This window comes from Chiloscyllium punctatum, chromosome 23 (assembly GCF_047496795.1).
Source record: "Chiloscyllium punctatum isolate Juve2018m chromosome 23, sChiPun1.3, whole genome shotgun sequence".
In the NCBI taxonomy this organism is placed as follows: Eukaryota; Metazoa; Chordata; class Chondrichthyes; order Orectolobiformes; family Hemiscylliidae; genus Chiloscyllium; species Chiloscyllium punctatum.
This window is the reverse complement of record NC_092761.1, coordinates 84,383,537-84,397,838: the sequence shown is the minus strand read 5'-3', so window position 1 is coordinate 84,397,838 and position 14,302 is coordinate 84,383,537. Positions and strand designations below refer to the sequence as shown.

The 14,302-nt window shown below is 38.0% G+C and overlaps 1 protein-coding gene across 14 annotated transcripts in view; it reads left to right on the top strand.

Moving 5' to 3' along the window:
- LOC140494195 (centrosomal protein of 164 kDa-like) overlaps positions 1-14,302 on the top strand; it is a 209,979-nt gene that overhangs the window by 100,421 nt on the left and 95,256 nt on the right. For 11 of the 14 annotated variants that reach the window (XM_072593326.1, XM_072593325.1, XM_072593324.1 and 8 more), the window contains 2 exons: positions 1,502-1,579; positions 12,833-12,913. The exons of 1 other annotated variant lie outside the window; for it this stretch is intronic. In XM_072593326.1, the coding sequence (XP_072449427.1) occupies positions 1,502-1,579; positions 12,833-12,913 (159 nt within the window). The remainder of the gene's footprint in view (positions 1-1,501; positions 1,580-12,832; positions 12,914-14,302) is intronic. 2 more of the 14 variants (XM_072593331.1, XM_072593330.1) reach the window with 1 other exon arrangement.

Below are 14,302 nucleotides of genomic sequence, written 5' to 3'. Positions count from 1 at the left end.
AAACATTGCTAGTAACCAGAATGTCATTTGAAGATCCATCCATTTCACAAGGCTCTATAGGGAAGGGAGCTGCCATCTTTATCTGTCAAAGCTGCCTATAAATAAAGCTGTTCTGCACTGTGTGGTTGATTCTTGATGGTCTATGTCTGGACTTCTCAAAAAAGGGGGCTCGACGGGGTGGTATGAGGAGAAGGATGGGATCCCATTTTGGGTTTGCGAGCTCAGATGTAGCAGTGATTGCCTGTAGTGCTGCATCTTCCCATATCTGTCATAGGTCTCTGACCAGTGTTGTCATTTATCTTCCCAAACACAACATTCAGATGTCTCAGAGAGGCTGCAATAATTTTCAAGCCTTGAAATGCAAACACAAGCGGAAAATCTTTGAAAAACACTGCTGTAATAAGTGACAGTCAGATGTAAAAACATTATTCATGAGGAGGACTACTGTCACTCAAGGCAATCAGATGAGTACATAGTGTACCCCATATCTCTTTTAACAAGAAAAAGCAGAAACAGAGTATTGAGTTGGATGATCGGTCTTGATCATAATGAGTGGTGGAGCAGACTCAAAGAGAGACAAATGGCCTGCTGCTGCTTCTACGTTGTTTGGGCATCACCCAGTTATATTTGTTAAGGGCGGAATTAGTGGCCGTATGAAAGTTGACATTCAAATCAGGCCTTTGTTCCCAGTGGATCTACATACAGCTCCCAAAGGTAATGAGAATGTGAACAATGCATCATATCAGCATAATACCTTCGACAGTTTGTGTTTGATTTTTTTTGGTGTTTTCTTTATTTGTTAACTTACTATCAGTATTTCTATTATTGAATGTAAACTAAATGTTCCTATATGTTTCCTTTGGTGGAGATAACTGTTTAATCTGTCACTATTTGCAGCATTGCCTAGGAATGAGAGAATCAATGTAAGGAATATCTAATGTGAAAAAAAATTAAAAGCCACTGCTCTCTTCTCCATCAGTCTTCTTCAGAAATGATAATAAAAAGAAGTAGCAATCTTAAGAAACTCTGAACTAGGTTCTGTGCACTCACATATCATTGCTCTTACATTATTTTGTCATTGAACTGTGTAACAACAACGTGCTTTGATCAGACAGCTTTTATGAAAATGGAATTGTTGCATAATGTTTCTGAATATTAATATCATATACATTATTTATGCAGTATTGGGTTGATATGCCTTAGTATGGCATTTTGTAGACAAAAATAGATTCTTTCCTGCTGATTTCATGAACAAGTGTTTGACTGATGTTGCTTAGCTCTTGTCTTTGTTAATGCACTTGCTTCACCCTATATGCTATGTAATGTCATATTTCGTTCAACAAAGACATTAGGGTTCAATAGGAACTCTGATAAATCTAATGTAAATTGCTGCTTGAACAATGTGCACATATGGGATTTCTGGTATCTGGGGTAGGGTGGTTAGAAAATGATTTTGAGGAGTTCAGAATTAATACAGAATACAAATAATCTATTTCCACAGAGTGCTCCTGATAGTGCTCACCTCATGAAAAACCTGCACATAGATGTGGGGACCTTAGGTGATGGTTTTGAATATGAGGTATGTCTGAGTTTTATTTTGAAGCTTGTTCTATTATATCAAAAAACAAATACAATCTGATCATATTGGCATAAACCTAATTTTCTGACTTTCAATAAAATTGTATTATTAATTCCAAAATAATAGCTCTTTCAAATTCATAGTGTAAGAAACCCATACATCATCAAAGAGCTTGGGATGAATTTGGTTGGGTATGCAGTCTGAACATTTATTCACGACATGTTACTGACAAATAATAAATTCATACGGTGATCCTTATTTTACCTTGATTCCACTGTTGCTTTCTCAACCCCTGCCTTTGCTTCTGATCCCATTCTCAACCAGTTTCCTTGTACATTATTAATCTGTAGCAAAAATATGTCATGAGTGGTGAATTTGAAAAGACTGCATACAACTTGAACTGTAAATGTGAAACCAGTGACTGGCAATGTTACAAGGCAATAATTTACTTTAGCAATTCTGTCGACATCCTAAACCACAGGAGCACAACTTGATTGCTTTATAAAAGTCAGAAAAACAGCAAGACTGAGCTGTTGCTTTCAACCTGTGGGAAGACATTTTGTCATTTTATAATAATACACACTGACGATCCTGTTAATGTAAACTTGTTTGTTTGGACTAAAAAAAACTTGGAACAATCAAAGTTGAATTAAGCAATGTTAGACTGCAGTAAGGATTTTGTGCAAAAAAGAATTCAGTTGAATTAGATGCTCCTATTTAAAAGTAGGCTCCAGCTTTTCTAAATCTGTTAAATTTTTTAATTAATTGTATGTTAGGTGTGCTGAGTTCGCTGGAGATGTGGCACCTTGTACATTATAAGGTAATAAGGGAGACAGTAATGATATAGGAACTGAGCACAGGCTTGACTTCGTAATATTGTGTTCCCAGATTTTTATTTGTTCCCCAGGAGCTGATTACTGGCAAATGCACTAGTTATAATTATTATAGCTACATATTAATTATAGAAGATTATTGCCTATTGAACCATTCTTATTGAAAAACTATGTAAAAATTACATCCTCAAATTCAGGCTTTAACATGGGATAAATATTTCAAAAGTGTTAAGATTAAATTTTTTGAGTAGCATAGTTCGTAAAGGAAGGTTTTGATTCACCAACTTGCTGTAGACATTCCTTCAACCTTTCTATCAGTCTTACGAACAGAATGCAAGTTGTAATGTTCATTAGGTACAAAAATACAACCTTAAATTAAATTTTATTACAATAAACATATAGATGGCAACAATAATATTTTGGGAAAAAAATTCTCACCCGATCTAAATATCATAAGATGCAGTTTTGGACTGAGTGTCTCCAGTGGGGGGCAGTAAAGCGCAGCTATCATAGCTGACCACATCCTGCATAATTGCATTGCAAACAGCTTTAAAAATGTAACATCTGTTGTTTGTGCTCGCCTAAACAAATACAGAATAAAGTCCATTCATAATCAATATACCTAATCTATGACATATGAAGTAGCAGAGTTAATTATTATTTTAACTTAAGTCTCAAGTTTTTTTTCTGCTGTTAACAACTGTCATGCTGTCTGTCACCCATGGTTGCTTTGTCAACGCGTGCCAACTCCATATGTCATTGACTTGCAGTAGCCATCTGACTATTGTTTATGACCATTTGATCTGATCTTCACTATAGATATCAAATTATATTTGATGTTTCAAATATTGAAATGACACTATTTCAAAGAAGAACAGGCTGTCCTGGCAATATTTGCACCTCATACAACATCACAGAACAAGATACCTGTCCCTGTGCAGTTTGTGGGAGTACTGCCATACACTACAGCAATGTTCCAACTGCAAATAATTTTTGCCTTCGCCAATAATAATCTCCAATATGTTCTATGCCGCCCTTAGAATGATGATGGTCCTGCTAATTTCCATGGGATTTCCTTTGGGACATACACAAAGGTTCTGATGCACCTCTTGAGCAGGTGAGACCTGAACCTGGTCCACCTGGTTCAGAGGTAGGCACACTACCACTGCATCACAAGACTCTATCCATTTGTTATGTACAGTTGGGTTGTAAAGCCTCAGCACCATAAAGCGATTGATTATTGTTTTGAATGTCAATGCTTCTAACTGAGCATAATATATTTGACAAAGATTCCATTCAATTAGGCTGCTCAGATAAATAGTGACTGCACTCATAGCTCCAGTTAAGCATAAAGCCAAGTGAAGAAGACTAGAAAAAACTTTGGAATCAGGGAGGATCAGTTCTTAGTGGATCTTTTATTGCATTACTTAAGTGAATACTTTAACCCTTTCAGAAGATTTTCTGACAGTAGAAAGTGCTCTAATATTGGAAATTACTCAATTTATCCCACTTACAGAAAATAGGTAAATCAGATCTGCAGAAATCTCTCCACCAGGAACAGACTGTACTGTACACTATTGACGTGTATAATTTTAAAAATGGTACATTGTTCCATTTTCTTCACAAAACCTAAATAGTCTGAGTTGGAAAGAACGTTAAATTTGATGCACTGAAGGACTGGGAACAGTTGTGGGTCGCCAAAGACATATGTAATGGCTGTGTTAGTCCTAGTGAGGTCTTGCATTATGATTGTGGATAAATAGATTATTGTGAGTGAATGATGGGAGACTACTGGTAGAGTATTGGAATAGCCAATCTGGGAAATATCTATAAAGGCACAAACGGATGTTGCAGCAAGAAGTGGAGAAAGGTAAGTTCAGAGGTGATTTTATAGAGTTGGGAGGGAATGGTCTTTACTGCATAGGATATGTGGTGAAAAAATTCATATAGCATTTTAAATATTATGGGCACATTCTACACTGTTTGTCAATAAATTATATAAGGTAAGAGCACAGGGGAATAAAAAGAGCATCAAGAGAGGCATTGCAAGACCAACAGGAGAGTCATAGTACAGTGGGTGTGAGGAGCAGAAAGAGAGAGTTGGTCTGAGACTAGTTGGAGAGTTGACAGCACAGTGGGGATAAAGAGAGCGGTGAAGAAAGTAAGAGAGGGACTGCATAAACAGCAGAGGGTATCCAGAGTAAATCAATACGTGACATTGCAGGAAACAGGGTAAGTGTATGGGTGGGCGATACTTTGCTTTTTCCTTCAGAAGTTAACAGATTAAAATTTTATTTCAGGTCATTGTTGTGATAAGTGAACTTATTAATTGTAGTAAGGTTTACAATCAGCAGTTACATTTATTAGCTGTGGTGTCTTGAGACATTGTGGGAGGTGAGACAGAATCTGACCTGTCAGGGAAATACCATATTTTATGAATAAAAATGGGATTGTGATGTCACAGGAAAGTCAGGAGTTGACATTGCTCAGAGACATAAGGCAAAATTCTCCCAATCTTAACCAGCATGGGCAATGCAGAGAAAGTTGTGAAAATGAAACAAAACCTGCATCTCAACATTGGAGAAAGAAATCTGATTTTCCCCTTCAGGTTTAAATAGCAAGTTCTGAACACCATGAATGAGTGGTGACTATCTGAGTTCTATTCATCTCATTGGGTAGCTAAACTCAAGTAATACCTATGCAAGTCTGTATTCTCTCCTTCCTTGAGAAACTAGACAGTGCCAATTCCTGACTTGAAAGAGCGTTACCTGGTGCTGATAGCTAGCTGCTTCTCTGGGCTTCAGAAAACTCCACTTCCATCACAATTTTCTTGCTTACTCCATGGACACTGATCTCCTCCACCCTTTGTCCATGCAAATCAATATGGTCACACCACCGGCCTCACCACAACATTGGCTGCTTTCAGACCAATATACGCACGCCTTCAACCCTTCAGGGCTTCACTTTGGATTTTGGGTATTGACTTGTGTGTGCTTCACCCCTGTGGCTTTATGCACAGGGATACAGTTGTATATCATGCATCTACAGAGGATGCATCTTATGGCTGTTAGTTTCCTTTACTCACTTTAACATCCTCTGTTTCTTATATTGGTTTTCAGTACATGGACTCTTCAGTGCTAACTTACAGACAGCCAATCTCTATGATTTGCAATTCTTTTTAACATCGCGTGAGATGTAGGCAGCTTGTCACAGTTCAGAGCACTGAACCAGTCAAGGGGGTGGATATGTTGCTGTTTGGCACCACACTACATCAATGTCAAATATACAGCATGCACCAGCAGTTTATATTGCAAGCACACTATGTGCTTGAAGCAAATGACCACGTCTGAAAGTCCAAGTGGACCAGTTCTTAATGGAGTCAGAGGAAACAACAGTTAATCAGGAGATACTGCCACACAGACAGTAGGCTTCCTTAAGATGAGGTTCAGTGCGAGGACTGCTGCGGCAGGGCCTTACAGGATCACCCAGACAGGATGTGCTGCATAATTGTGGACATCATTCATAACTGAAGCTGACAGAGGGGGGGATGTCCTGGATGCAGAGGAAATGGAAGATCGCCTGCAATCTTCTGAAAATCCATTTGTGCAAGAAGTCTCATTAGTTGCAGTAGTTTGATTTCCAGGTTTCAGAACTTGAGCAGCAACTTGTTCACTGTTGTGTGGTCATGTGCTGGGAGCTTTGTGGGTACCATGTTTATAGATGTGATCATTCCACAGCTTAGGGAAGTTAAGAAATGGTTGACCGCCAGACAGTCAAGCAGAAGCAGGCAGTTAGTGCAGGAGTTCCCTGCACACATGAGAATCAACTTTGAAAGGAAGGGAGATCTAAGAATATTTGATGTGGTTTGCACCATTGAATGTGAGAAGTCAGGCAGAACCTGGTTAAATAAAAGCAAAATACTGCAGATGTTGGAAATCTGAAAAAGAAAGAGATGATGCTGGAAAAATTCAGCTGATCTGGCAGCATCAATGCAAAGAAAATCTGAGTTGATATATCAAGTCCAATATGACACTTCTTCAGAAATGGAGTTGGAATTGAGGGTCTGTGTAGCTGCCCTATTCTCGTTAGAGGTTTGCAGTGTCTGTGTAAGAGAGGGAATAAACTTTGTAAATGTGGTAAAAGCTTGTGCAGAAAAAAGAATTTGTTAGCATTGATGGTAGTGGGAAAACAGAGATTAACAGCACAGTGAAGCATGCAGGGCTGGTTGTTCATTGGAGGTCTCTGCATACCCACGTAAGAGGTCATGCTCCTCTCTGGCTAATTCATGCATTTTCTCCTCATGTAGGATGAAGACTCATGGTGGGTTAGCAGATGCACGTCTTCATCCTCTCAAGCCAATTGTGAGGTTTTTATTTTCCTGGAATGAGACTGAAGGAGCATTGTGTTTTATGGAAGTGGATGGGTGAGCCATTAGTAATGATGCAGCGACAGGACAGATGGTGAGGTGCCCCCACTGAGTAAGTAAGTAGCACAGAGGGCTGGAGGTATTAGTAGTTTGGGAGGGCGAGGTATGTGAAAACATGAACATGATGCATGCAATAGTGAGTGTTGGAGTCCCTGAGCCTTAATGAGAGGTGTCTGCATTGGCAGAGTTTGAGTGAATGATAGCTCTGAGAATGAGAGAAAGAAGATAGAAAATGGTGGCACATAACATTGTGGAGCACATAAGATCAGTCACGTTCTTCCTTCACTCCTGCAAAAAGTGTTTCACCCAGGAAACTACACTGAACCAAGCCTACTACCTTAGCTCAGGCTGCTTAGCATGGTGACAAGGCCTCCCTTGGCAGTCACAAGAGAAAGATGGCCCTCCTTTCTACCATCCTGTCTAGCAGCACCTCTAGGTCTACCTCAGTGAAGTGGGATTCGAGCTTTCGTTTCTAGGCTGTGTCCTTGGGAATAAAAAGGAGTACCAGAAAGTGAAGACCAGTTCCAAGCTTGAAGTGCCATTAAAGTAATTCAGTCCCAAGGATCAACAACTGGCAGGTAAAAAGACTTTTAAAATATCAAGTTTTGATGACAAGTAACATGTGAATCTTGTTTTTTTTTGGATTCTGGTAGGTATATTCAGTAGTGGTATGGTTTATCAGTTTTAGTGAGGTTTATGGTATTAATAAAAGTTTATTAGCAGTAGCAAGGTTATTAATCTGTAGTGGAATAATTGGGGTGCTGCAGTCTCTAGAATGCACATCGTGTGGTACGTGGAAATTATGGAACCATTTGTGCAAGAAGTCTCATCAGTTGTACTAGCTTGACCTCCAGGTTTCAGAACTTGAGCAGCAACCCCCTAGTTCAGTGCTGTGTGATCATGTGCTGGGAGCTTTGTGTACCATGTTTATAGATGTGATCGCTCCATAGCTTAAGGAAGTTAAGAAATAGTTGACTGCCAGATAGTCAAGCAGCAGGCAGTTAGTGCAGGACTTCCCTGCTCACAATCCCCTCTCCAGCCAGTATTCAGAACACTGATGAAAGTAATGGTACATCAAGGAAGTGTAACTCAGAAAATGGAAAAAGCAATAGTCATAGTTGATTTGCTACTTAGGGGAATATACAGGCATTCTAAGTAAATCCCACAGTAGTGTGTTTCCTGGTGCTAAAGTTGAGGATGTCCCTGAACATCTTTAGAGCACACTGAGAGGGCAGGTTGAAAAACTTGTTGTTGTTGTCCATGTCATTGACATAGACAGAAAGAGGGATGTGGGTCTGCAGTCAGAATTTAGGAGACAAAGGAGGAAGTTAACATGCAGCATCTTGAAACTAGTATTGTCTGGATTGCCACCTTTACTAAATGCATATATAAGATAAATAAAACCTTAATTTTATTGCATAAAGAATGGCACCACCAACAATATAGCATTCCCTCAGTACTGCATTGAAGTGACAGGCTAGATGATTTACTCAAGTAACATGGAACACCTTAAACATGTAACCTTCTAGTATGGGACAGTTTCCAGTCATTCCCCAATGGAGTCTTTAAACCTGGACTTATCTGGCATTGTTGGCTATAATAGCTTCAAAGCATCATATTTAGAAAGCCTTTTAGAGAGTCTACTGCAGTTCAGAATTTTTAATATTTGGAGATGAGACCAATTTAAATCATTTAATTTTGTTTTCACTTAGTCATACTGGAATTGCACTGACCCAAGATATACATCAAGTAATAACCCGAAACTTATTTATAAAGTTCCAATCCAGTCTGAAAATATATATGTTCACTTATATTGTGGGTTTCTTACCACAGTGTGAGGCAAGCATAATTGAACTATTTACCTTTTCTTGATATATCAGGTGTAGGACAGCTCATTTGAGTTGTTATATATGAGCCCATTGTCCAAGCAGCTTGACCTACAGAAGATGGCTAAGAAGGAAGTCGGTAACAGGGAGAAAGAGGGAGAATTGGGAGCAGCCTGTTATCTCAGTTCAACTGTGTTGTCTTAAAAAACAATAGCTTGATACCTTGCACATTTTAAATTGGCTTGCAAAAAATCGTTTACATTTGAGAGACCATTAACATGCCTAAACATGTAAATTACCATGGAAATTAACATTTAATATTCAAAGGGATTTCCATTATAATTCTGAAACAGAATTTTGTGATTGAGTCTGTCATCCTGTACCAGTAAGAATCTCTTTTTGCTTAAATTGCTTTCCTGTGGAAAAAGACAGCTGTTTGGAAATGAAAAATGAAACAATACTCATTTGGTTATGGAGATAATGGAGTATTTAGCTGGATTCCAATGTTCAGTCTAATGACAATGTTAATAAGAACAAAAACTAAGTTATTTTGACTGTAATTTGAATCCAAAACACATCTTTTTTTATTAACATGTGCGGTGAAGTTTATTGGAATTGATTTTGTTCTTCTCTCCTTCCACTGAAGATGGCTGTCATGGCAATATCTGTATACAATTGTACACAGTTCTGGATATGAAATCATACACACAACAAAGGACTAACGATTGTGACTCAATTGTTTCAGATTTATCAAATAATTCATTGACAATTGAGTACTAGGTATTAATTGTGGCAGTGATTGCATCTCATTGAGTTGTTTGGAATAACCTTGCAAAGCATAAACTTTGATCTGCTCATGACTGTCAGTCATCTGAATTCTGAGATAATAGGTACAACAATTAATATGAACAATTTACAGTGACTTAAGTTTTCTCAGTCAGGCCTCCTTTTTCTTCTTGTCCTACACGTCCTGAAGACATTGGTTCATATTGCAATACCATTCCGTACTAAACAGTAGACCTCTGATAACTTTACCCAAAAAGGCCATTCAAATTTAGTTCTGGGCAGTGAATGCAAGCTAGCTATTCAATTATTGATTTGAAACTCATTCTGAAATTAGATGCTGCCTTTGATGATGCTTTCTAGCGTGAAATTTTAAATGTTTCAATAAAGACATCTTTAAATACATACGTTTTCACCTATAATGTAGTATTGCCTTTGTTCAAAGAACATCAACTTGCATTTGTGTGGAACCTTTCAATATAGAAAAACCAAGAGAGAAGGTGCTCTGGAGGTAGAAGCAGGTGCTTGTGATGGAGAAGGTATGGACTGAAAGGTTCAACTTGAGGTTGAATGGGATGTCAAGGTTGTAAGCTGTCTAGTTTAGTTTGATATAGTACCCAAAGAGGGGAATCAAGTTGGTGACAAGGGAACAGAGTTTGTGGCAAGTGCTGAAGACATATTTCTGTTCCAAACCTTTAATTGAAGAAAATTGAGGCTCATTCTGGACTGGATGTTGGACAAGTAGATAAATGATACAGAACCAATGAAGGGATTGGAAAAAGTCATGGTAAGGCAGAGATGGACCTGACTACTGCACATGTAGATTATGTAGGGGCTAAGAATAGATTCATGATGGATTCCAGGAGTGGGAAGAGAAACCATTGGAGGAAATTCTTTAAGTATGATTGGATAGGTACACATGAAAACAACAAAATACATATTGTGGCATGCATGCAATTTGAAGTCACTGGTATGTTCCCTTTAAATGTATTGAATTTTTAATTCTCACATACTTAATATGTGGAATGTCACATAAAGTCTAAAAGTTCTCCAGCTGAGCTGAGTGGAGAATCATACAAAAACAAAAATGATTTTCTCTGCATTTTATTTTGAACATAGAATGGAAACTTATGAAGTTATTAATTGCATTTGCAATTTTCAGTGTTTTCTAGACAACCTGAGATTTCTATGTAGATGTTTTTAATGCTGCCTTACTCACAGGGTTAAAGATTGTATCTCCAGTATACTCTCCAGCTGTGGTATAGATGAAGTACCACCCCTGCTGACAGAACGAATCGGGTAACAGTAATTAGATTTTTCCCTCTGGGATTTACAAAAAGCAACACCAAATTAATTCCTAGTTGCTTGAGCTGTTTAATAATTATCTGAGGTGTGTGTGAGTGTGAAAGGAAAAGGAATCTACTGCAGCATTTTCTTCACCATCAGTGTTTTAAAATCTATTTAGTTACTGGTTTATATCCTTATGTTTCTAGGTTTAGCCTTTATCTAGTATTCTTTCAAATATTTTGGATTTTTAGTGTTTTTAGTGAAAAAAAAATGGGAGTACCCGAAAGGAAAGATACAACTAGCTTGTCAAGATCTTACATTTTATTACAGCAGATTTGTAGAATGGTGCTGGATGATTTGCATTTGTGTACCTTAGCAAAAAAAAAATTCCTCAGATTGCATGCATGAAATTCTTAACTGGTGTTAAACACACTGCAGCAGAGGATACTACCAGGATTGGGACACACTTTGCTTTAAAACATATTGAGTTTTCTGTCCATTCTCAGTACAGAGGGCACAATCGAACAAAGAAGAAATGAACGGAAAGTAACTTTTGAGTTTACACTCATAGTTATTACACAGAGTTGCATAGAATTTACATGACAGCAATAGGGCAGTTGGCCTAACTGATCCTTGCTAGAGTTTGTACTCCACATAAATCTCACATGACCCTTTCAACTTAAACTTCTATTCCTCTTGATGAAGGATCCTGCCCGAAAGCTCATCTCTCCTGCTCCTTGGATACTGCCTGACCTGCTGAGCTTTTTCCAGTGCCATACTTTATCGATTCATTCCTCTTGTTATGATACAGCAACAGACAGTTCAACCAAATCAGCCTTCCTACCTTTGTGTTCACAACACTGTATCATTAAAACCTTTAAAGATTCTCAAAGTTGGTCCCAATGATTCCTTAGCAGACTTTTGGATAATAAATCCCAGACTCTGTGAATTGTCAATTCCAGACACTGGTTTGAATCTTAAACAAACAATTTTGCAATTTATTAATGATATAGTAACTTTAGCAGGGTAAAATTAAACAAAGTAATCTAATTGGCCTAAGCTATAAATTCAAAACTGCTTGTTTTCAGCTCTATTCATACAAAAGACAGACAGATAGGCAATCAGACATACTTAAGGGATATGTAAAAGAATAACAAAACTTGCCAGGTTACTGAAGTAGTTTTCATCATGCATTATTCCACTGGCCTAGATAATTTATTTATTGGAGATGTACATCAGGATCATCTTTTCAGTTCACTCAGATAAAGGCAGTAATACTTACAACTTAGCTTTCTTTTCTGAGTTTCCAAGAGCTGGTCTTGGGAGGTTAGGCAAACAGCTATCAAATCTTCATGCTATAGCACCAACATTCAGCTTCCTTTTTCCAACAAACCTTAGTCCAAACCCAATTCAAACTCTGACCACTCCCTGATACACTGACAATCTCCTCCACAAGGTCCGAGTTGCCATTCAGCACCTGCCATGTGCTTGAATATTAAGGTCGTTTTCAGACTTGTTGGAGCCAATTCCCAGACACTGACCTTGTTAATATCCAATTTCTGCAATATATTTAGGTATAATGCTCTTCCCCAGTGACAAAGTACCTGCAGAATCTTGACAAGGAACTAATCTGTAATTGACTTCTAGGCCTAGCCTCACGAATAAACCAAAGCTTCTTTGGTCTGTTTTCCTTCTAACACAAGCTGTTATGTACAGTTCAAAAGCCATCTTTAGTTCACAGTTCCCAGGTCCCAGCTCCAATCCAAAATTAATAAAAGAATAAAGTAAAAATAATGAATAATCGACAAGGATTCCAATGCAGTAATCTTCATGTATTTATCTAATTTACCTTTAAATGCATCTCTGCTGTTTTACCATGTGGTGCCTAGTTCTGGATTCTAACCACTTTTTGGGTAAAGAAGAATATCTGTAAATTTTTAATAGTTTCTCCTGTGGCATTGTACAGAAGGGCATACAATATTAGGAGAACAATTTTTAAAACTGGATTCATCAGAATTTCTGCCACTGGGCCTATTTGTGAAACAGCAACTTGTTTGCCCTGTCTAGTAATGATGGTGGACCCTTTGTGTATTTCCAGCATTTTATTTTTAGACAACCTTTTGTGAACATCCTTGGCAAAGAATCAAAGTTAGGGACTGCCAACTTTCTGGAGAAAGAAGTAAGATCCTACTGCATTATACTTTTTACATTAAATGTATTCCTTTGTCTCATGAGATGTGAAAAAGTAGTAAACAAAATAAGATAGTCACACTAAGACAGCAGTATCTATGACTTCAGATTCATATTGCAATTATTGCAAGACAAATATCATCTGCACATTTGTTTATAGATTTGGCACTTACTGAGAGATTGTATACTGGAGTAACTTCCACCAACTAGTTTGACAGCTAAAGACAAAACCCAGACTGAATCTGATTAAGAAAATTATAACTAGATAGGTGACCTTCAAAAGATCTCTTATTCTTACAGAGGACAAGTTAATGGAAACTCCTGCCTTTGTTTTAATCAATCTGATGATCAGTATATTCCTTTGAATTTTAATTTACACAGCTTTTGTCCATGGTTTGCCCCCTTACAAGAAATTTTAAGATGCAACATCCCATGGTACAGCTTAGGTTGTGTTCTTCATGCCCCTTATATTCTCATTAATTTGAAATGTAATTTGAGAATAAATTTAGTATTTTAAATGACAAAAGTATTTGTCATTTTTCACTGAACTATAGTTAGTAATTTTCAGATCTCCTTATGCAGGTTTATGAAATTGCTGAAAGTACACTTGCAAATGCTAGTATGGAATTGAATTGAATTGAATTGAATTGAATTTATTGTCACATGTACTGAGGCACAGTGAAAAGCTTTATCTTGTAAGCAATACAGGCAGATCAGATCGTTAAATAGCATAGATAAGTAAATAATAGGTAAACAGAGGCAAAAACCAAAACACAGGGACAGGGGAATGCTAGGAGTTTCTGAGTCCATTCAGTATTCTAACAGCAGTAGGTTAGAAACTGTTTTGAAACCGGCTGGTGAGTGTGTTCAGGCTTATGTACCTTCTCCCCAGTGGTAGATGTTGGAGAAAAGCATTGCCAGGGTGGGATGGATCTTTGAGAATGCTGGTGGCCTTTTATTGACAGCAGATTCTATAAATGGGAGGTTGGCCTTTGTGATTGTCCGGGCCGAGTTCAATACTCTCTATAACCGATCTTGAATGGTACAGTTGCCATACTAGATAGTGATACATCCAGACAGAATGCTCTCGATGGTGCACCTATAAAAGTTGGCAAGGGTATTTGCTGACATGCCAAGTTTTCTCAGCTGCCTGAGGAAGAAGAAATGTTGTTGGTCTTTGTAACCCGTGCATCCACATGAAGAGTCCAAGAAAGCTTCTTGTGGATGACCACTGCCTGGAGCTTGATTCTCTCTACTTGTTTCACCGCCGAAAGTCAAAAATGAGTTCCTTGGTTTTTCTGGCATTGAGAGCTAGGTTGTTCTCAGTGCACCATCTTTCCAGGTCTTCCACCTTCTGTCTGTAGTCTGTTTCATCGCC